We start from the raw sequence: 23,476 nt of genomic DNA, 5'->3' as shown, positions 1-23,476 counted from the left end.
TACCGGGGGATGAAGTCGCATTGTGATATATATCACAATTAGGAAAAATGAAGTCACAAATATGAGATATAATGTCACATTGTAAGATTTAAAATCACAATTACCAAGAATAAAGAAATAAAAAAGGAAATACTGACTTTATATCTCACAATTGTGACAGTAAACTAATAAAACTGGTAATTGTGTGAAAATTTTAAAAATAAGAAATAAAACGTCACACTGGAATATAGTCATCACATCACACCATGAAATATAATATCACAATTAGGCGAAATAAAGCCACAATTAGGAAAAATAAAGCCACAATTGTGAGAAATGAAGCCACATTGTGAGATACAATGTCATGTTGTGTGATTAAAAGGTACAATAACCAGGGGGGAAAAATAAAATAAGGACATTTTGACTTTGTTGTGAAAAATAACCAGAATAGCCATTTTATTTATTTCCTCAGTGACGGAATATGGGTTCCATATTCTATAAACTTGATAATGAAGGGGAACTATAGCTACTAAAATCTCTGCTAAAATGCAAAATCTCATTACAAGTTTTACTTTTACCTTTAGGGTAATATGCTCTTTTTGCGCCATCATGATGGAGCCGGGCCTTGCGTTCTTCTGCACTGCTGCTCTGCCTTGGGCTGTGCTCTCCATGAAGGCGCTGATTGTCCCTCCGAGCCACCATCTGTTCTGATGCCATTCTGTCTCGCATAACCTTGGCACGCTCGGATTCGAGAGCAATGGCCTTTTCCAGCAGGGACAGGTTGCCTTTAGTCATGTCGAAAGCTTCATCTGAACGATCGGAAGCCACTGATGTAGTGTCCTCATCCCCTTCCTGAGCGCAGCTAGATGGGTAGCCTCTTGACGCGGGGCTGAGCTGCTCCTCCAGTTTCATCAGATTGACCATGTCTGAGTAGTTCCTCTCAAGGGGTCTGTGCTGGTCCATCTGGCAGCTGTCATACCTGGGCATGTGATGCATTGGAGGCTGATGTGGATGCGGATGCGAATGCTGATGCTGATGCTGATGTTGATGCTGATGAGGATGCAGATGATGCTGCTCAGCCTGGTGCTGCAAGGCCTGGTGGCCTTGGTGCTCCATCATGGGCCGCTCGGACGGTTGTGTCTCGCTAAGTTTGCGGGCCAAGTCGAAGCACTGGTTGCGTAGACACTCCAGGCTACTAAGACACACTTCCTCCTCGCTCTCCTCTGTCTGGCCCCGCCCGTTAGCGTGGCCGGCTGGGCCGGTATCCCCAGACCCGCCATCCGCGTATCCCTCGTCGGGCAGCACTGCCCCGTGTCCCTGGGCCAGAAGCTTCAATGAGTCCACGGTCTCACGTACCACATCGCTATCCAAGTCGACGCTCAACTCTCCCTTATGGCCTCCTTGTTCACTCCCATCGTCCTCGTCCTCGTCGTCATCCTCACCTGCGCTGTTGGAGGAATTGCTGTTCATCTCCGACTCAGTCATGGCCTGGTAGGCGGCATCCTCTGCGATTTTACCCAGGTTGAGGAGGGACTTGGCGACCAGCTCGTCGTAATTCTCATACTCCTCATTGTTCATGTTGTTGTTATTGTTATTGTCCTTCTCAACTATTTGAATCGATTTCGATTGTCCACCACTGGAATAATTGTCGTCTGTAGAGAAAGGAAAACAAAACAAGGAATTCGCATGAAGATTTGTAGGCAAAATGCTACTCCAAAAACACATCCTCCAATACGTTGCGCACTAAGGCCTTTCCCCTTATTTTAAAAGCAAGCGGCTTGTGCGGTGAGATAAATTCACAAACGAAATGTCAGTCCTCTCTATAATCTGAAGCTGCCTGAACACTATCATTATGAAAATGTAACGCCTCATGAGCGATAGCATTGATGCAGCAAATCTAAGACAAATGTCACGCCAGGGTTTCACGTACAGCTCGATGACACAGGTACAAATTGATTTAAATAATCAAATGCAGTTTAGTAAGATGGTAACTCCCACTACGCCGCTGAAATATTTGAGAATTCTGCAAAAGAATCATCAGGCAGCCTTTTAAATGTTTCACGAGACATGTTTATGTTCTGTAACATGTAAGCGGCACAGGCTGCTCTAAGAGCCTCTCAGTTGTACTGAAAAGATTTTTAGTGTTGCTAGTATTTGGGACAGAGGCGGATGAGACTGCAGGGATAAGCAGAGGATGAGGTGCTCTGTTTCTAGAGCCAGAAATATCCTCAGGAGGAGCCCATTTTCACCCGGGAAGGGTGGGGGGGTTGAGTGTATTTGACACCTCCGGGATGGCGCGTGCATGTGTGGAGGGGGGCCAAAGTTAATAACTCAGAGAGCCTCTTCTCTCTTTTACTCTGGAAGCACTGTCACAAGCGATTGAGGACACCAGAGAATGAGGGTGAGACGCATACTAAGGAAGCAGTCACATCTGCTTTCCTTCAATTTCGAAAGGGGAGTTGGATTGTTCCTTGCTGTAAAATCCACATTAATTAGGATGGCGAGGGCCGGCCGTTCTCTACAGGGTGTATGTAGATTTCATTGTGATTCAGCAAATTACATATACTGTATGACTTGGAACAAAAACAGGCAATTTAGGAAATAAAACATTGACTGTAATGACTGCATATCTCTGTCAATTATACTTTGAAAATGTCGGTTGACCTACAATAAGCTGCCCTTGATCCATATTTCATGTAGCATTCTGTGTGTAAGAGCAGCGACATGACTTTCTGCAGATTCTAAACATTCAGTTTCCTACTCTGATTACATTTTCCGGAATGTTCAAATAACAAAACAAAAAAACAAACAAACATTGAAACATAAAATACTTGGACATTTTGAACGTTTATGGATTTTTTTAATGGGAACACTAACACACATTCTGAGAACATACATTTGTTTCCTGGGCCTAGCTGACAGAGATCATTCAAAGAACTTTGGATAACATTGTGTAAAGATTCTCTTTTCATTCACTTGCAATAACATAAATAGAACGTTTTTTCAATGTATTTTACATACACTTACACACACATACAAACACACTACAGGGCCTAAAACTAACTTTTTTCCACACCTGCCAATGACCAGTGACATCAAATCTACCACCATAAATACATTGTAACATTCATTAAACCTTTTGCAGAAACAGTCACTAATGACGCCAGCATGTTTGATACCAGTGAACATTCGTAGTTTTCAGGTACAGAAAATGTATAAAGTAAGCAAATGTAAAATAAATTAGCATAGTATTCACTGGGCACTAAAGACATTGTTAAAAGCCCATCTCACTACAGTGGCTCTACAATAATTTATGAAGCGAATAGAATAGTTTTTGTGCGAAAAAAACAACAACAACTAAATAACGACTTAGTGATGGGCCGATTTCAAAACAAAGCTTCGAACCGTTATGAATCAGTGTATCGATTCACGATTCAGATCGGAAATGTTACTTGATTTCAGCAGTTTGGCAGCTTGATACACTGTTTCATAAAGATTTGAAGCTTTGTTTTGAAATCAGCCATCACTATATAAGTCGTTAATTCGTTTTTTTGCGCACAAAAACTATTCTTGTCGCATCATAAAATGATTTTAGAGCCTCTGTAGTGAGATGGGTTTTGTCTTTAGTGGACGTCTTTAGTGCCTTTAATGGGTCCTGAGAGAGGAAATGACATTGGTGTCAATGAAGGCCTTCCCAAGCCATCAGATTTCAACAAAAATATCTTAATTTGTGTTCCAAAGATGACCGGAGGTCTTACGGGTGTCGAACAACATGAGGGTAAGTAATTAATGACAACATTTTTATTTTTAGGTGAACTAACCCTTTAAGATTGAATGCATGGATCTAATATACTGATACTGTTTACGTTCTTATTCACTTAATACATAAGCCCTATTTGAATGATAATTGTTTGATTACATAAGGCATTTTCATTATTGACAGGGGCTAGTCCGTGATTTTATTGCCATCCGAATCCAGAATGTCAGTGTTTTTCTCCCACCACCCATTTAAAAATCTCTGGACGAATTACCTACTGTTTTTTGACAAACACCAAGGCCATGTGGTAATTTAATTGCCGTCTGAATCAACATCTCTGAGTTTAAAGAATATATCACTAATTCACTGTTTTTATCCGTTTTGACCACTGCAGAGCACCGTACGGTTTCGGTTCGCTGTAATTTGGATGCATTTTAAAAATCTAGACCTTTATTACTGAAATGCTGTCAAGCATTTACAACAGCAATGTATTTCATCACCGCTCAAAAAAGAAAAAGGAGAAAAGCACATAAACATTTGAAATGGGCTTTTACTATTAGCCTGGCTCCGCCCTCCTATGTACTTCTGCTCAATTTTCATTTTCCTTCAGTACTACGTCTGGGACTGCGGTGTATTCTTAGGTTTTCGCCGAACAAATTTGTACCGGTCCAATCAGCGAACAGAGGGAGTGGCTGAGAACGATGACGTTGATGCCTTGCGCTAGTTTGAGTTGTAGTTCAGTAATGGCGGAGGAGAAAGATGGGAACGAAACCTTTCATTCCGTTGTGGCACCACTGTCGAATATCCAGAAGTTAGCAATAACAATCTTTGCTGGGTTTGTTGGTGGCCCTCCTCCCCAACAGGGTGAATTCGGGAAAAGTTTGATTTTCCAGCTCGCTCTGTTAGTGGTGAAGGAGTCGGCTGAAGCACTATTAGTTTCAGTAGACAGTAATTGTTTCTCGTGGGGTCTTATTGCCATCATTTAAGTTACAGGGGCCGGGCTAGTCAGTTATTGCCGTCCGTCTCCCACCACTCGGGTAAAAATCCCCGGCCGAATTACCTACTGCTTTTGACAAACACCAAGGTCGTGTGCTGATGTAATAGCTGTCCGAATCCATATCTCTGAGTTTTCAAGAATATATCACTTCAAAATTCACTGTTTATAATAATTTTTGACCACCGCAGAGCACCGTACGATTGCGCTTTGCTGTTATTTGGATGCATTTCTACACTTGTATTACTTTAAAATGCTGGCAAGTACAAGAGCAATATATTTCATCACCGCTCAAACAAATAAAAATAAAAGCATGTAAACATTTGAATTGGTCCGTTATTTATTGTAGCATTTATAATCATACCAGGCATATGGCATTTTATTTAAAGCATACAATCATGTCACGGACCACATGAGCAGCACATTCCTGATCACAAAACTCTCCCCTCCACCGTGGCGTGAATAAATCACAATCCGAATGCACGAGTTTAGGTATGAAACCGGCGAAGGGCGCATGACATACGCCACGACAAAACATTAGCGATTGATTATGGCAGATCTAATAGTTTTAAACTTCAGAGTACCCGCCTTCACGGAAGTGAACGCTTGTCAATGGTGGCCAGACTCTCTGTACAAATGAAATGTACGAGAGTCTGTTAAGACCATGCTACGTTACTATGGCAGCATTTAAAAATAACCAAGCATTATTTTGTTAATATTCTCTTATTTACCTCATGTAAATAAGAGGCTGTATTAACTTATTTCCGCTCATTTCCATTTGGAATAAAATTACATCCTTTATTTTGAGATAAAATACAAGAATGAAAACCATTTTAACTATAATGTGCATCTATATATATATATATATATATATATATATATATATATATATATATATATATATATATATATCTTCCTATTTTTAAACAGATTTAAATAATTAAATAATAATTAGGATATTATTTTCCTATTATTAAATTTATTATGCATTTATTCTTATTATACCAAGCATATGACATTTTATTTACAGCATACAAACATGTTATTGACCACGTGAGCAGCACGTCACACAAAAAGTTCTCCTCCACAGTGAATAAATCACCATCCGAATGCACGAGTTTCATCACTGAGGTGGCATGCAAATTATTCTTTATGGACTTCCATTTGAGAAATAATTACCAGCCAAATAGGGCTATAACCAACTGTTTACTAGGATACTAGCTATTGTTTGACATCATTTTGTGGGAATTTATCCACTCAAGTGCAAGACATTTGTCTGGCTATCACCAGACCAAGCTCAATTTAAGATTGAACATTGGTCTGGGGAGTCTGTTATGTATTTTCTACTGCACAAGAGGTGTGTTCAAAGAGCATAAATGAAATGACTCTGTATGCAATTGGATAGTTCTTCAACCAATCAGACCACAAGAGGTGTGATAAACGAGCATAATTCAAATGACTCATAATTCAACGGGCAACGACCCATCGCTTCTCTATCCGTCATCGTGTTAAACCCGCCAGTAGCACACCAGGTGGATAAGCCACTCTGTGATTGGTTCCCGCAAAAGTGTAAAAGAAGCATTAGAAATGAATTTCCAGACTGAGTTGCAGGGCGAAATCAAATCGCCGGCAGATTAGGCTGGGTATTTTTTAAGCACTGTCTGAATCTGATGCAGCTATGTGTGCGCGCTTCGTACGTGTGTGTTTGACACTTGGCGGGTGTTAATTTAAGGCACTAGATACACTCACCTAAAGGATTAATAGGAACAACGGTTCAATTTCTCATTAATGCAATTATCTAATCAACTAATCACATGGCAGTTGCGTCAATGCATTTAGGGGTGTGGTCCTGGTCAAGACAATCTTCTGAACTCCAAACTGAATGTCAAAATGGGAAAGAAAGGTGATTTAAGCAATTTTGAGCATGGCATGGTTGTTGGTGCCAGACGGGCCAGTCTGAGTATTTCACAATCTACTCAGTTACTGGGATTCACACACACAACCATTTCTAGGGTTTACAAAGAATGGTGTGAAAAGGGAAAAACATCCAGTATGCGGCAGTCCTGTGGGCGAAAATGCCTTGTTGATGCTAGAGGTCAGAGGAGAATGGAACGACTGATTCAAGCTGATCGAAGAGCAACTTTGACTGAAATAACCACTCGTTACAACCGAAGTATGCAGCAAAGTATTTGTGAAGTCACAACACACACAACCTTGAGGCGGATCGGCAACAACAGCAGAAGACCCCACCGGGTACCACTCATCTCCACTACAAATAGGAAAAAGAGGCAACAATTTGCACAAGCTCACCAAAATTGGACCGTTGAAGACTGGAAAAATGTTGCCTGGTTTGATGAGTCTCGAATTCTGTTGAGACATTCAGATGGTAGAGTTAGAATTTGGCGTAAACAGAATGAGAACATGGATCCGTCATGCCTTGTTACCACTATGCAGGCTGGTGGTGGTGTTGTAATGGTGTGGGGGATGTTTTTTGGCACACTTTAGGCCCCTTAGTGTCAATTGGGAATTGTTTAATTGCCACGGCCTACCTGATGATTTTTTTTTTTTTTCTGACCATGTCCATCCCTTTATGACCACCATGTAGCCATCCTCTGATGGCTACTTCCAGCAGGATAATGCACCATGTCACAAAGCTCAAATCATGTAAAATTGGTTTCTTGAACATGACAATGAGTTCACTGTACTAAAATGGCTCCCACAGTCACCAGATCTCAGTCCAACAGAGCATATTTAGGATGTGGTGGAACGGGAGCTTCGTGCCCTGGATGTGCATCCCACAAATCACCATCAACTGCAAGATGCTATCCTGTCAATATGGGCCAACATTTCTAAAGAATGCTTTCAGCACCTTGTTGAATATATGCCAAAAAGAATTAAGGCAGTTCTGAAGGTGAAAGGGGGTCAAACACAGTATTAGTATGGTGCTCCTAATAATCCTTTAGGTGTAATTATCCAGTGTGCGTGTATATATATATGTTTTAAGAATGTTGTACAAACGATATGCAATAAATCAGATAACACTGCTTACCTTGCTGATGACTATGACTATGATTTTCATAGTATTCATCTTCCTCATGCTCATCTTCATCATCCTCCTCTTCATCGTCTTCCTGCTCTTCATCATCCCCATCCTCCTCCACCACTTCCTCCTCCTCTTCTACCTCTTCCTCCATTTGCTCTATCCCCCCTGCCTCCTCTCTCTCCACGTCCTCTCCTTCCTCTTCCTCCTCCTCTTCTTCCTCTCCTGGTTCCTCGTTATCATCCGAGCACTCTTCTTCTTCATCGTCCCCTTCCTCCTCCTCTTCTTCTTCCACCTCTTCTACTTCCTGTTCCGTCTCTTCTCCCTCCTCCATGGCCTCCGGCTCATAATTTTCGTACATGGTGGGCTCTCCATCAGCCATAGTTAGAAACGTACGGCGTTTGGAAGCTGGCTCCTGTGGAGGTTTCTCTTGGGTTTTTCTTTTCTTGGCCAAGGGGCATCCATACACACTGCACAACAAAAAAGAAAACAAAAACCCAGAGAATTATGTGCAACAGTTCTGAAAAATTACCTTGAATGTGTGAAGATTGCCTGTTCCAAAGCTCAGCCCTCAGAGATAAGGAGTATTAGAATTGTTTAAGACATAACAAAGCATTAATAACCACTGGCACATTTATTCATGTAAATGCGTGTGCTGCTTGAACTCTGGTCCCACAAGACAGTGCTATTCCTAAACCGCCAAGACTCGTTTATGAGACTTATCCTCCAAAATATAAACAAGGCAAAGCTCATTCTAGCCTTAGCCCTCAATTATACAAATCCCATAATAATCTTTTTTTTTTTTTGAGTACTAAAACAGCATGAGCCGCTATATGTGGTTTGAATGTGGCATCTGCTGAATCAATTCTACATATAAAACAATTTATTTGTGACTTTATGTATATTTTTTTCATTATTCTAACAATATTATGAGCTTTTGACTTATTTAATGATGCGATAATGATATTGATCATTATCTCTGATAAGTGCTGTGAACACTGTCTTTCTAAAGATAATCTGGCTTCTGGGGACAATTATTATTGATCTGTTGAAGCAAAAAACAAAAAAATATGGGATTTTTGAACAAAACATAGAGGGACTATTTTCAAATAATATTTCTTCCTAATACTTTTATGCATTTAACCTTATCCTCAAGCTTCCTTTAAGTCATAACCTCAAACCTTCAGCTAGGTTAACAACTGGGAGTTGAGATTCACATCAGAGTGAGGCTTTGTAGATATAAACTGGGTTGCCTAGAATTAGAAAAGCACGCCACACACACACACTTTGAATGACGAGAGGACAATAAAAAAATGTGAGCTGTGTTTTTATAACCTGTTCTCATGGCTCTTGCGCTTGGTCAGGGATCAACGGACTGTGAAATATTCTAGATTCAAATCCCTTTTGCAGGCAGTTATCTCCTCCTCATACTCAGATACTGCCTTAACATGCACAAATCAGCACCAGTGGACCAAGGACTTCAGGCAATATGGATCTGTGCTCGACTTATATAACATAATTGACAAGGGTTGCGCCTTAAAAATGGTATGAAAAAAAAAAAAATACCACACTTGTTATGATTATTTACACTATAACAAAACCTGTGGTTGGTATTAGTAACCATGTGGTGGTTAATTAGGATGATTTGTAAAAAAAAAAAAAATTAAAAATAATAATAATTGCATAATATATAATTAAACAGATAAAGTCAAAACCTACTTAAAAGCAATACAATTATTACTTTTAAAAACATATATAATTATAAACATAATGGTAACTCTTTGCAAAAAGGTGTCATTTGGTACCGCTAGTTAACTCAGATTAAATATACATTTATTACAGTATTTATTGATCTTTGTTAATTGTAGTTAATCAAAATACAGCTGTTCATTGTTTGTACATGTTAGTTCACAGTGCATTAACAAACATTAACAAAAACTTTTGATTTCAATAATGTATAAGTAAATGATGAAATTAACATTAACTAAGATTAATAAATGTTCATTCTCAAATAGTTCATTCTTAATTCTCGAGAAAGGTTTTCAAATTTTCCTTGAGCTTTTGACATATACGATGTCATCATACTTTAAGAATATCCTGTAAGTTTCAGAACTGAAAATTATGATTGAACATTAGGGAGTCTGCTCTGTATGTTCTACTGCACAAGATGCGTGATCAACGAGCATAATTCAAATGACTCTGTACTCAATTGGATAGTCCTTCAACCAATCAGACAACAAGAGGTGTGATCAATGAGCATAATTCAAATGAATCTGTGTGTATTTGGATAGTCCTTCAACCAATCAGACAACAAGAGGTGTGATCAATGAGCATAATTCAAATGAATCTGTGTGTAATTGGATAGTCCTTCAACCAATCAGACAACAAGAGGCGTGACAATGAGCATAATTCAAATGACTCTGTACGTAATTGGATAGTCCTTCAACCAATCAAACCACAAGAGGCGTGATCAACGGGCGTGATCAATGTGCAGGTGGATAAGCTGGTTTGTGATTGGTTCCAGCAAAAGTGTGACAGAAGGAGGATAAATTAATGTATAGGTTTCCAGACTGAACTGCAGGACGCAATCAAATCATTCAACCAGTCTAACCAGACTTAGCAAACGACAGGTTTTTCAAAGTGCATTCTAAAAAATGTTGGGTTGTTTAAACCCAATGTTGGGTCAAATATGGATTAACCCATTTTTGAGTTGTTGGGTTGTTTTAACCCAGCGATTGGGTTGTTTTAATAATGCGGTTGGGTTAAATATTTGCTTAAGACAACCCATTCGCTGGGTTAAATAAAAACAGGTTTTTAGAGTGTGGGGATCTATGATGTCAAAGGGAGGCAAGAACCGCCTCTGCAGAAGAAGATCAATGCCTACTACATCACTGCCTGTTTAGCCCCGATTTGCGCATGACGTGCAATATAATAGGTAGCCTAAGTTACATAGGCCTACGTGGTGTTAAACCAGATTGAGCTACCAAGCAATAAACATGCCATTGAGGATACTGCCTGGAATCGACAGTAATGCAAAATTTTAGTAACTGTGTAAATTCTAATGCCTGATTTGAAATGTAATGATTCATGTACAGTCCAATGTTCTTTGACTGTGTGCCAGTAAATCAAAGCGGTGACTAAATGTCAACTTGCATTGTTTCTCTCATAGGATGAAAAATAATCTGTTATTTAACAGAGATCAAAGAAAGCTCCCTTTGCAATCATTGGAGCAGCGTGTGCTGAAGCTGTCAATCAAACAACGAGAGTTTATCAGTGGCGCGTTTATCAGTGACTCCCGTTTTATTCAACAAATCTCTTAAATATATCAAGTTTGCACTGTTAGTGAAGGTGAAAGCTTTCAATAGTGTACAGAAACTGAGTTGCAATGATGAGACCACTGCTTTCATGCCCTCAACAAGTCTGCGATAGGCTGCAATGTTCATCTCTGAAACTTTTCATGCCATGAGAGCTGTAATAGTAAAAACTCGCTAAAAGAAGGAGTAATACTTAGCCAAAAGTATTTGGACACCCCTCCAAATTATTGAATTCAGGTGTTCCAATCACTTTCATGGCCACAGTTGTAAAAAATCAAGCAACTAGGCATGCAGACTACTTCTACAAACATTTGTAAAAGAATGGGTCGCTCTCAGGTGTTCAGTGAATTTAAGCTTGGTACCGTGATAGGTTGCCACCTGTGCAATAAGTGCATTCAGCAACTCAGCTATGAAGTGGTAGGCCACGTAAAATCATAGAGCGGGGTCAGCGCACGCTGAGGCACACAGTGTGCAGAAGTCACAAACTTTCTGCAGAGTCAATAGCTACAGACCTCCAAACTTCATGTGGCCTTCAGATGAGCTCAAGTGCGTAGAGAGCTTCATGGAATGCATTTCCATGGCCAAACAGCTGCATCCAAGCCTTACATCCCCAAGTGCAATGCAAAGTGTCAGATGCAGTGGTGTAAAGCACCCCAGCTAGACACGACTCTAGAGCAGTGGAGACGTGTTCTTTTAATGTGATGAATCGCGTTTTCAGAAGAACAGTACTTGCCTGACTGCATTGTGCCAAGTGTAAAGTTTGGTGGAGGGGGCATAATGGTGTGGGATTGTTTTTCATGGGTTGGGCTTGGTCCATGATGGCCACCAGTAAATAAGCAACAACACAAAAAAATAAAAATAGTAATAACCAAACAAATTGATAAATATTTTAAAAGTTTACTGGAAAGACCAAACTCCTTAAAATCTGTCCTTTTAAAATCATAATAGACCCTTTTCACATTTCCGGGTTTCTTAGAGCGGAAGTCTTCATAGTTGGGTTAACTTTTATAGTGGTGAATGAGAGAATATATTTAATATATGTTTTGTGTCCCCATTTTCTCAAATTGCAAAAGAAAAATTATTTATAATATCGATGACCGTTCATCACAGTCTGTGAAAAGGGTCCATCATTAATTATCATTTCACAGTACTTACAATAACTAGGCACATAGTGTCCTAAAAATATATGCACCATAAAATAAACTTTTTTTTAACCTTATACCCTACAATGCATCAGTCAGCCTGTTGGTGTGAGGTGCCCATTTTCTCTTTATTGTTTTATTGTTAAAGCAGATGCTGGTTATAGAGCCTGTGCTTCTAGTGATGGCGTGTTGTGCGGGCAAGCAGCCAGCGTCGTCTGTGTGGGTGAGAGCGTTTCGCGAACGACTCGGAATGACCTTGGACACCTTCGCGTTTCCCACTGGCAGGCCACGCCAATTAAAATTCCACAGGTAATTAAACCACATTTGAATACGGGAGCGGCGGAGGCAGGCTTTGAGTGGGACTAAGGTAATTACGGCCGAGAGAGAGAGAGAGAGAGAGAGAGAGAGAGAGAGAGAGAGAGAGAGAGAGAGAGAGAGAGAGAGAGCGCCTTTCAGAACTGCCGGCTGAAATAATGACTTCAGTCAGACAGCTCCTGGTGGACAAATCCTCTGATGAACTTGACTAATACCAGCAATGGCCAGAATATTAGCCCGGACCAGCTCCGTTTGATCATTTCCACAGCAACCGTCATAATAATGGAGCAAATATTGCTCTCAAAGTGGCGGAGTGAGGAACGAGAATAATTTCTCCGTCTGTTTCTAAAAACATGCGATTATTTTTAATTAAAAGACTTCAAATAGTCATTCTGTTACAATTAGCGACCGCAGATTAGCCAACAGAAATGCTCTTTGTTTTAAATTGGCCTGAATACCAAGGGTATGTTCAGGTTGTGGTCTATTGTTGATTCTAGCCGCCTTGGCACCAGGTATATTCTAGTGGAGTGTGACGCTATAGGGCCGTGGAGGCGAATTCAGCAGCTACAGCTGGCTGTTTGTGTTGGAGTTGCCATAGGAGCATGCGGCTCCTCTGCGCTCCTACACTGCAGCATCCACAGGCATGCATGGCAAGGCGCTGTCACCATGGTGATCTCCCCCTCAGGAGTGGGATTTGCCATTTGAGCAGACAGACAGAGAGAGAGAGAGAGAGAGAGAGAGATCAGTGATTCTGTGCCTGACAGACATCTCCCAGCTAACCTCCCTTCATTCTGCGCCCTCCCAAAAAGCAGAACAAAGGAGGTGCTGGTGTTGTGCATTCTGCAGGGCTCTTTCTGTCTCTGCAGCTCACTTGCCTTCTCTGTCACTGCGGAGCCCGGTCCCCCTCTGCCTAAAAACACAGCGCACAATCACACCACCACACACACTGAGAGGCTGTTTGCGGTGATTATGTCCTTGGCGGTTCAATTTACCGCAGAGACTCGTGAAGTCTGACCCTGGACTGAGGCTTTACATCTCGCCGTGCTCTTAGGAGGCATAATACTGACATTCACACAGGTTCAGATCTACATCAGATATCACATGGATGAAAATGAGATACAGTACAGTATACTCAGATTGTAAACTCTTCCCATTGGATGAATCCTGCACCAAGTACAAAACAGCTCTCTTAGTAATTATCCAGTGGTCAATCGTGTCATAAGACGGGTTGATGCATATCAGAAACTTGTATAGAAAATGGGGTCTGTCTCAAATAGCCAAGGGGTCTGTGGAGGAAACGGCTGAAGTGTGAGCAAAAATTGCACTACAAGCAATATGAGAGAGTACAAATGTACAGGTGCTGGTCATATAATTAGAATATCATCAAAACGTTTATATATTTCACTAATTTCATTCAAAAAGTTAAACTTGCATATTATATTCATTCATTACACACAGCCTCATATATTTCAAATGTTTATTTCTATTACTTTTGATGATTATAATTGACAACTAAGAAAAATCCCAAATTCAGTATCTCAGAAAATTTTCATATTGTGAAAAGCTTCAATATAGAAGACATCTGGTGCCACACTCTAATCAGCTAATTAACTAAAAACACCTGCAAAGGCCTTTAAAATGGTCTCAGTCTAGTTCTGTAGGCTACACAATCACGAGGAAGACTGCTGACTTGAAATTTGTCCAAAAGATGACCATTGACACCTTGCACAAGGAGGGCAGGACACAAAAGGTCATTGCAAAAGAGGCTGGCTGTTCACAGAGCTCTGTGTCCAAGCACATTAATAAAGAGGAGAAGGGAAGGAAAAGATGTGGTAGAAAAAAAGTGTACAAGCAATATGGATAACTGCAGAGAGGAATGTGAAACAAAACACATAAAAAAATGTGAGGGAGATTCACAAAGAGTGGACTGCAGCTGGAGTCAGTGCTTCAAGAACCACTACGCATAGACGTATGCAAGACACGGGTTTCAGCTGTCACATTCCTTGTGTCAAGCCACTCTTGAACAACAGACAGCGTCAAAAGGACAAAAATGACTGCTTAGTGGTCTAAAGTTATGTTCTTTGATGAAAGTAAATTTTGCATTTCCTTTGGAAATCAGGGTCCCAGGAGTCTGGAGGAAGAGAGGAGAGGCACACAATCCACATTGCTTGAGGTCCAGTGTAAAGTTTCCACAGTCTGTGATGGTTTGGGGTGCCATGTCATCTGCTGGAGTTGGTCCACTGTGTTTTCTGAGGTCCAAGGTCAACACAGCCACCAAGAAGCTTTAGAGCACTTCATGCTTCCTGCTGACAAACTTTAGGGAGATTCAGATTTCATTTCCCAACAGGACTTGGCACCTGCACACAGTGCTAAAGCAACCAGTACCTGGTTTAAGGACCATGGTATCCCAGTTCTTAATTGGCCAGCAAACTTGCCTGACCTTAACCCCATAGAAAATCTATAGGGTATTGTGAAGCTAAAGGCCACTATCAGAGGAACCTGGGCTCTCATATCACCTGAGCAGTGCCACAGACTGATCGACTCCATGCCACGCCACATTGCTGCAGTAATTCAGGCAAAAGGAGCCCCAACTACGTATTGAGTGCTGTACATGCTCATACTTTGCATGTTCATTATTTTCAGTTGGACAATATTTCTAAAAATCCTTTCTTTGTATTGGTCTTAAGTTTCTGAGATACTGGATTTGTGATTTTTCTTAGTTGTCAGTTATAATCATTTTAAAGAAATTAACTTTTGAAATAAATCAGTCTGTGTGTAATAAATGGATATAATATAAAAGTTTCACTTTTTGAATGAAATTAGTGAAATAAATCAACTTTTTGATGCTATTCTAATTTTATGACCAGCACCTGTATTTCGGAAGGATATTTCTAAGGCTAAGACACAAAACTGTGATATATTTATAAGTAATGCATAAACAACTATTCACTATGAATTTTTGTCTGAATGAATCAGTGTTAATTAATTAAATTAGTGAATTTAGAATAGAAACATACTATTCTTACTTTTTTCTGCCATTTAAAGGTAAAAACCATAAATCTTTTCCAAATTCAGTCAGTCCCATGCTTTGTTCCTGAATGAATCAATGTTACCAAACAAATCATTTGAATTAATTATTAATATTATTATCTCAGTGACTGATAATGACAGACTATTATATTACATACTTTTACTGCTTGCATAATATAAAGATATGGTAGAAATAATCACGGTAGTATGCTAGTAGACCTATGCTATTCTGAATTCCGTCAGTTGCTTGTTTAGTTTCTGAATGAATCTTTGCTACTGAAGGAATTATTTAAATGAATGATTCAATGACCGACTCATGAAGAGTTGCTGAATTCGGAACAGCATACTATTATCCTACTTTAACTATTTAATTGATTATAAAGATATGGTAGAAATAGCGAGAGTAGTGGGGTAGCATGCAATTCTAAATTCCACCATTTACTTGTTTAGTTTCTGAATGAATCGTTAATAATAAACTTTATCATTTGAATGAATAATTCAATGACTCCCTCGTAAAGACAGCTGCTGAATTCAGAACCACATTCTAGTATACTTCCCTTACTATTTTTAGCAGAATACATGCTAGTACATGGTTCCGAATTCAGCAAGCCACTTGTTTTGTTCCTGAATGAATCAGTGTTCCTGAATAAATCATTTGAATGAATAATTTGAAAGACAGTTACTTGACACGACCTTCACAGTGTATTATGGGTATTCTCTAGCCATTAAGTTTACATTAGTTTTACACTTGTTATTGTGGTGCGTTATGGGATTGAATGAGTGCACTTGATAATGTCCACTATGGTTTCGGATACCACTACAAATGCCTCCCCATTTAAATAGTACCATATTTGAGGGGATAGGGGGGCGATTTCGGACACAGCCACTGAAAAACAAATGCACAGACTGACAGTCTGTCTGAAACGTGCAAAAATAGGCAAACCGAGTGAAAAGAACATGAAAAGTCCCAGCGTGGACAATATATCAAAATTCTTGGAACCCTCAGCCAATTAAATTTCGAGAATCAGACCTGACTATAATGAACTTTAAAAAAATATACAATAACACAAGATTGCACGTTGACATTGTATCACAAAGAGATTGTGCACAAGAGATTCAATAATGCCAATTTGTAATGCTTGCAAGTGAACACTTTGGGGTTACCAAATGGGTCCATGGTACAAAATAAGTTTGAAATATCCTGCTGTATAATGTTTATCACTGCGTGACAACAGCACATGAAAAAGACATCTGGCTCAGCCTCACAGCTGAATTAACAGTTTGGGCGAATTACAAATCCCTCACAGATAACAAATAAGCCCTCAGCATGTATAGAACAGATCATTTAGAATGACTTGACGAGCACGAAGCCAACAGACCGCATAGACTGCATCCCGAAGACCCATCAAAAAAAGCGAGTGAGTGAGAAGAGAAGACAGAGGACGAAACTGCATGTGCCGCCCACACAGTCCAGAGCCCATCTGTTTGCATGCTGCTGGTGAGTTACCGGCACACAAATATAATTTCTCCCTGCTACATAGAATGAAGGTGTAAATTATGGCCTAAGGCTATAAATGAATGCCGTCTGTACGCGTCCATCATGCAAAATCTCAATAAATTCTTGAGAAAGGAAAAGACAAAGGAATCCATCAGCAGCTCTGTCTCAACAATCGAACGTCTGTGGTCATGGTTCCATTGACTTCCATTCAACCCAAAAGACATTATTGTTGATAAAACACTCCATTAGTGCAAATAGCATATTACATGAGTGGTTCTTAAGTAACCGATGCACAGACTCAGCATATTTTCTGACCTCAGAATACTGCATATTTAAAGACTGCATTATTCCCTATTCTTAAACAAAAAAAAGAACAAAGAAAATAAACTAAAAATGGAGATGCTACATTCTCAACAACAACAAAAAAGAGTACAAAACAGTGGTGCCATAAAAGAACCATTTTTGGTTCCCCAAAGAACCGTTTTGTGAAAGGTTTTTGTAACAATTTTTTCTAACAATTTTATAGTCTAAATAACATTTCTGAACTAAAAAGAACTTTTTGTGCAATGGAAAGGTTATTTGGATATTAAATGTTCATGGAACCCCTGCGAAAGAATTATTTAAGAACCTTTATTTTTAAGAGTGTAAGCAACAACAGTATAAAACGCATTGCTCCCAGCATGCATTGCGGCATTAAGTATGTCACCATTGTTGAGATTCATATGCTGATTCTTGATATCTGTGTGTGTCTAAACTCTAACCCCCCCCCCCCCCCCCCAAATGTAAATTGAATAAATATTCAGAACCTCTGATCTGTGGCAAGAAAGTATCATTTGGGAATATTATTTATTAAAATTTTTAGTCAGTGATGAGTTTAGTTTCTTCAAGAAGTTTTTGTTTATGGCTTTTTTCATATGAACAGATTATGTGTTTTGCTAACACTGTAACAAAAACCACAAACTCACATAAAAAGCCAAGAGTTAAACTGCCCAACTAAAGGGAAACACTGATCACCATAATGGTGACCAGTATTTTCAATAAAACATAAACATCTAAACCTGTTAATTCTCAATAAGAGCTTCTATATACGTCTTTCGGGGTATAGGAGCCAAACTCTGCAGGACTGAATTTGCCTACCCCTGCTCTAAGTAGAGGAAAACAATGGTATAATTGTACCCTAAGGACCAATTGTGTACCTTTAAAGGTACAGTTATACATTTTGTTCCCCAAGGAACAAAATTGTACCTCCTTTGGACCGTTTTTTTTTTCTTTTCTGAGAGTGTATGGTATTTTTAAAAATGCAGACATTTGAGGTTTTCTGATCATTTTGAAGCTGAACTTCTTTTTTTTGACATTTAAACACATTTTATTTGATCTAATGTGAATTTTTATGAAAGGCAATTTGTGACGCAACCAAACAGCTGTTTGAGAGCAAAACTGAATGGTCTAACTAATTAATGTACCACCCTCAACAGTCATTCAAACCACTTCTCAATTAAGTTTAAGAGCTGGTTTTTCTCCATGTCACCTAATTTCTAACAAAGAAAGTCAAGGTCTGCAAACTCAATTGTGTTTATTATCAGAAATATATGAATTATTTATAGAATTTATAACTTAAATATATAGAACTTAGAATATATAGAACAAAATCCTGTCAAATGTCAAAAATTGTGCAAGATTGTCATCTCTCGCACAACTTGCTTCTTCCTTCTTTAGCCATGTATTGGCCATTCACACTTCGCATATTCCCTTACAAAACACTGAATCTATATGGTTACTTTGTATTTCAGTTGAGTGATAATACAATGCTGGATAAAAGCTAGCATTAAAATCTTTTCATTGTGGCTACCACAAAGGAGAAGAGGCCAGACATGTGAAGAGCAAGGAAAGCAAGTCGAGTGTTATATTGATGGAAAAAATGAGAGAGAGAGAGAGAGAAGAGAGAGAGAGAGAGAGAGAGAGAGAGAGAGAGAGAGAGAGTGAGAGTGAGAGTGAGAGTGAGAGTGAGAGAGAGAGAGAGAGAGAGAGAGAGAGAGAGAGAGAGGAGAGGAGAGAGAGAGAGAGAGAGAGAGAGAGAGAGAGCGTGAGCGCAAGCTAGCATACGTCTATACCATTCTCCGCTGCCACCAGCTCTTGGCTCAGTTCCTATTCTTTTAGTGAGTGCTACCTGTCAAGCCCTGAATTATACAGCCCTGGGCTTTAGCCTATGTGAGTCATCCATCAGAAAGGGAGGGAAGGAGGGAGGAGGAGAAAGAAGACTGGAAAGAGGGATGGAACGAGAGCCGCAGAAGGAGTAAGGGAAAGGTACAGGAACAAAAGAACCAGGATGTTGGGAAGATAAAAAAAGGAGGAGTAGCGTGGAGAGGAATAGAAAATAGGAAAGTGGAACGAGAGAGAATCACAGATGGAGAGGAGGAAAGAAAGAAAGAAAGAAAGAAAGAAAGAAAGAAAGAAAGAAAGAAAGAAAGAAAGAAAGAAAGAAAGAAAGAAAGAAAGAAAGAAAGAAAGAAAGAAAGAAAGGAAAAAAAAAAAAGAAAGAAAAAGAAAGAAAGAAAGAAAGAAGGGGTACTAAACATGATTTGCACAAAGCAATTACTAAACCCTGTTAAAATCATAGCAGTCACACCTGTACTGACACATCCTCTTATTACAAGCCTCTGCGTTTGCCAAAAAGGGCTACATTTAAATGGAGAATATGTGGATGAGGGTATGCATCACGGAGGGTGTAAAAGTGGGTATTTTTAGATGACGAGAAAATGGCACATTAAAGGATACCTCACACATTATTTCTAACGGTTTCTTTTTTACATGAATGCAACACCACTGGTCCACTGCAGGGGAGTAGCAGCCATTATAAGTGACAAGACATTCAAAACTTTGTCTCTTCGTTGCTTAATACTTAATTTGCCTACTTTGCTTTTAAAATCAGATATGACTACTGGGCGAACTTTATGTCATCGAATTAATATTTACTGATCGTTCAATGAAATAATGACACATTTTCCTCATTTCAATAGGAATTCACACAAATTTCCCCCTGTGAATTTACAGCATTGACCAATACCTTGTTTAAACTGACTTCTGTTTGAGCTGTGCTTCATACATCTCTACACTTATTGACAATAGGCCCTTTTGTCGACAAAAGTTTGCGGAAATGTTTGCCATTGTGACTTCACCATTAGCACTCTTACTATTTTAAATAAACACTGCAAACAGTAATATGATTGTAAACCTCTTGTGTACATCAATCATGACATTCAGTGATCAGGTGGTTCCTAATATCTAGTCGCGCATGTCAAGGCAGAACTGAAACCGATGCTACTTTCATGTCTTTAGTATCAATCCTTTCTGGTGACGTATTTCGAACTTCTCCAAACATTTTGTCCACTTAAACCCCGCCTCTTACAACCGACTGCAAGCTCACGTTCTGATCTTCCTCCATAAAATCAACAACCGATAGATAGAAGTGCCTAGCCTAGAAATCTAGACGCACCCTAGCGGCAGCAAGTTTAATCTGACCTCAAGTGTCATCTAGCAACACTCAATACCCTTCTGAGCTGTATTCGCCTAACACTTGCCGGACCAATCACATCGTGTATAGAGTCGGTGGGCGGGGCCATAATGACGACGGCCGAGTTGCGTTTGCGTGCTTCTAGTAAACACAGAAACTGGCAAACGGCGGCGGTCTTTCGAATCAGCTTTGACCGCGATTCTGGAAGACTTCCAGAACACTTCCAAAAGAACAAAGAGCGGCACTGAAGCCATTCTTAAAAAGGGAAGATGTGTTCGGAGTTTAGCCGACCGGATACGGCGAATGTTTAATCTATCAACAAGCTCTGTTTCACCTTCGTTGCTCTGGTTGGTGGTAATATAAATACTGTTCGTTTTCTCAAACAAACTGCTCGTTTCGTGTCTTAGGCCGTCAGTGTGTACTTACGATGGGGGATTGTTTAATTTGGACTTCTCTGTGTATGCTCTTTGAGGTGGTGACCATAGACCTGCATTATGTGAGGCACAGACAAGAACGATTTGACCTAAAATGATCAAAATTGAAACTACTGGGGAAACAAATACTCCTACATCTCGGATGCCTATGAGGTAAGCTAAAACATATCAAAATTTAATTTCAAAGTGAACTATCTCTTTAAGTGGCTAATTCATATGAATATGTATGATCTCTCTCGTTTTTTGTGCTAAATTTGTATGACTTCGTATGAATGATGTACCCCAACCCTGTCCCTAAAACCTACCCATAACTCAAGTATAGACAAATCGTACAAATTCATACGAGGGAGGTCGTACGAATTAGCCACCTCGTACAAATTCGTTCTAATTGCCGTGAGGTAGTGTTGGCATAGAACATGTCAAAGAAATGAGACCAAACACCTTGTAGTCACTACCGACTTTGCTTACATAATGGACATGTAACCAAATTCAAGGTTCTTTTGGGCTAAAAGTGGGTTACTTATAGCCGGACTATATCGGGTCTAACCTAGACGGCGAAATTACGGCTATTGCTTGTTACACAATATAACTTAAACATAACTTTCATGTCAGCCAGTCACAAAATAAATCCTACACTCCCAGAAGAAATTTACACAAAAAAAAGGGGAACTTTGTATGTTATCTAACCCTAAAATGTGCAAATGTAACAGGGAAAAGAAAATTGTTATGAATTGTGCCAAAATGTTAGTTTGTTTTATAATAATTTCCATTAAGAGAATGGCTGTGTCCGAAAACCTAGCCAGCTGACTCGTTGCCTCGCTGCCTCATCAGACAATGACTCTGTAGGCAGCGTTTTGTGCATGAAGGCACCACATAAAACTAATTTCGGACAGACTAAAGGCAGTGTAAAAGTTTAAGCACAGGATTGTGGGATATCAAAGGTAGCGAAGGACCATAGGCTGCGTCCGAAACCTGCAAAATGCTGCCTTCGGAGGACACATTTCAAGGCAGGAAGGCATCGAGCCACGTCCGAATCTATTGTTTGCTTCACTTCCTGTCTCCTGAGATACCTTCATCTGATCGATTTTTGAAGGCAGCACACGTGTCCATCGCTGCCTTTGATATCCCACAATCCTGTGCTTTCCATTCAGTGAGTTGAGCTGGGAAAAAAAAAGATGGCGTCCAGAAGTTGCGTTTGAGGGTCAGTTTGTGTGTAAATGTACATTTTTTTTACCAACATATTCCACTTCTGATATCATTTCTAGCGAGAAATCACTAATGTAGTAATTAAATATATGTTTAGTTATCACCAGAGCTCTCTCTATTCTGTTACACTGCCTTAGAAGTTTGTCCGAAATTAGTTTCGTAAGGTGCCTTCATGCACAAAACGCTGCCTGCAGAGTCATTGTCTGATGAGGCAGCGAGGCAACGAGTCAGCTGCCTAGGTTTTCGGACGCAGCCTTAGACTGCGAAGGACACACGTGTGCTGCCTTCAAAAATCGATCAGATGAAGGTATCTCAGGAGACAGGAAGTGAAGCAAACAATAGATTTGGACGTGGTTCGATACCTTCCTGCCTTAAAAATGTGTCCTCCGAAGGCAGCATTTTGGTTTCGGACGCAGCCACTGTGTTGACTGCATCCAGGGATATGGGGACACCTACAGGGTTATGGGGACACCTACAGGTGACTAGGTTAATTATAACTAGAGTCAGCCATTTTCTCCTTAGTCGCATTAAGCTGTTGAGGAGAACGGTAGGTGTAAAATCTCTCCGGTCAGACAAATAAAATATAGTCAGAAATGATCTTGTAAGGTCAAAATTGTTCTTTAAAATGTGTTTTGAGTTATAAGTGATATAGGATTGACTGATAATCTTTCTCTGTATTTTCTTGTTGCTTATTGAACTGTAGTCTTGAGTTGCATTAGTTGCATTAAGCTGTTGAGGAGAACGTTGTGTGACTGGATGAGCTGTATATTACATCTTTGTGGTGTCATTTCATGTGTTTCAGTGTTTCAGTAAACACAAGTGAGCTCAGTCTACGTCTCTGTGTTGTCCTTCCTGGGAGGGTCGAAATGGAAAGAGCAAACCAGAAAGACGGGGTTACACATATTAGTACCTTTATAGTATTAATATGCACCCTTAAGGTACGCACTACTATGACCTTTTTTAAGGCTAAATAAGGTACAAAGTTGTCCCTTTAAGGGAACTGCCCTAGTGCGAAGCTTGAAGGTACAATTTGTGCACATTATGTGTGTACATTATGAACTGGAAAATTATAATGTACACATCAGTTTTTATGATATTTTGCCCTGAGAGGCCATCACAATACATAAACCTACAATGTATACATTACATCAGTTCACACCCCCATCAGAGCAGCTATACATTAGGGGTGTGAACCTCTGCTGTGATATAACCTAAATGTATGCCGCAGGAGACAAACGCTGTTGTTGTTTTGTCAT

General features: G+C 39.7%; 1 protein-coding gene across 8 annotated transcripts in view; it reads right to left on the bottom strand.

The window, feature by feature from the left end:
* Positions 1–23,476, bottom strand: part of myt1la (myelin transcription factor 1-like, a) — a 102,096-nt gene that overhangs the window by 37,898 nt on the left and 40,722 nt on the right. For 6 of the 8 annotated variants that reach the window (XM_067417565.1, XM_067417567.1, XM_067417570.1 and 3 more), the window contains exons 6-8: positions 7,780–8,240; positions 7,041–7,097; positions 558–1,631 (exon numbers count right to left, since the gene is read on the bottom strand). In XM_067417565.1, the coding sequence (XP_067273666.1) occupies positions 558–1,631; positions 7,041–7,097; positions 7,780–8,240 (1,592 nt within the window). The remainder of the gene's footprint in view (positions 1–557; positions 1,632–7,040; positions 7,098–7,779; positions 8,241–23,476) is intronic. The other 2 variants (XM_067417569.1, XM_067417571.1) reach the window with 1 other exon arrangement.

This window comes from Pseudorasbora parva, chromosome 15 (genome assembly GCF_024679245.1).
Source record: "Pseudorasbora parva isolate DD20220531a chromosome 15, ASM2467924v1, whole genome shotgun sequence".
NCBI lineage: Eukaryota > Metazoa > Chordata > Actinopteri > Cypriniformes > Gobionidae > Pseudorasbora > Pseudorasbora parva.
This window is presented reverse-complemented; position numbering and strand designations above follow the sequence as displayed.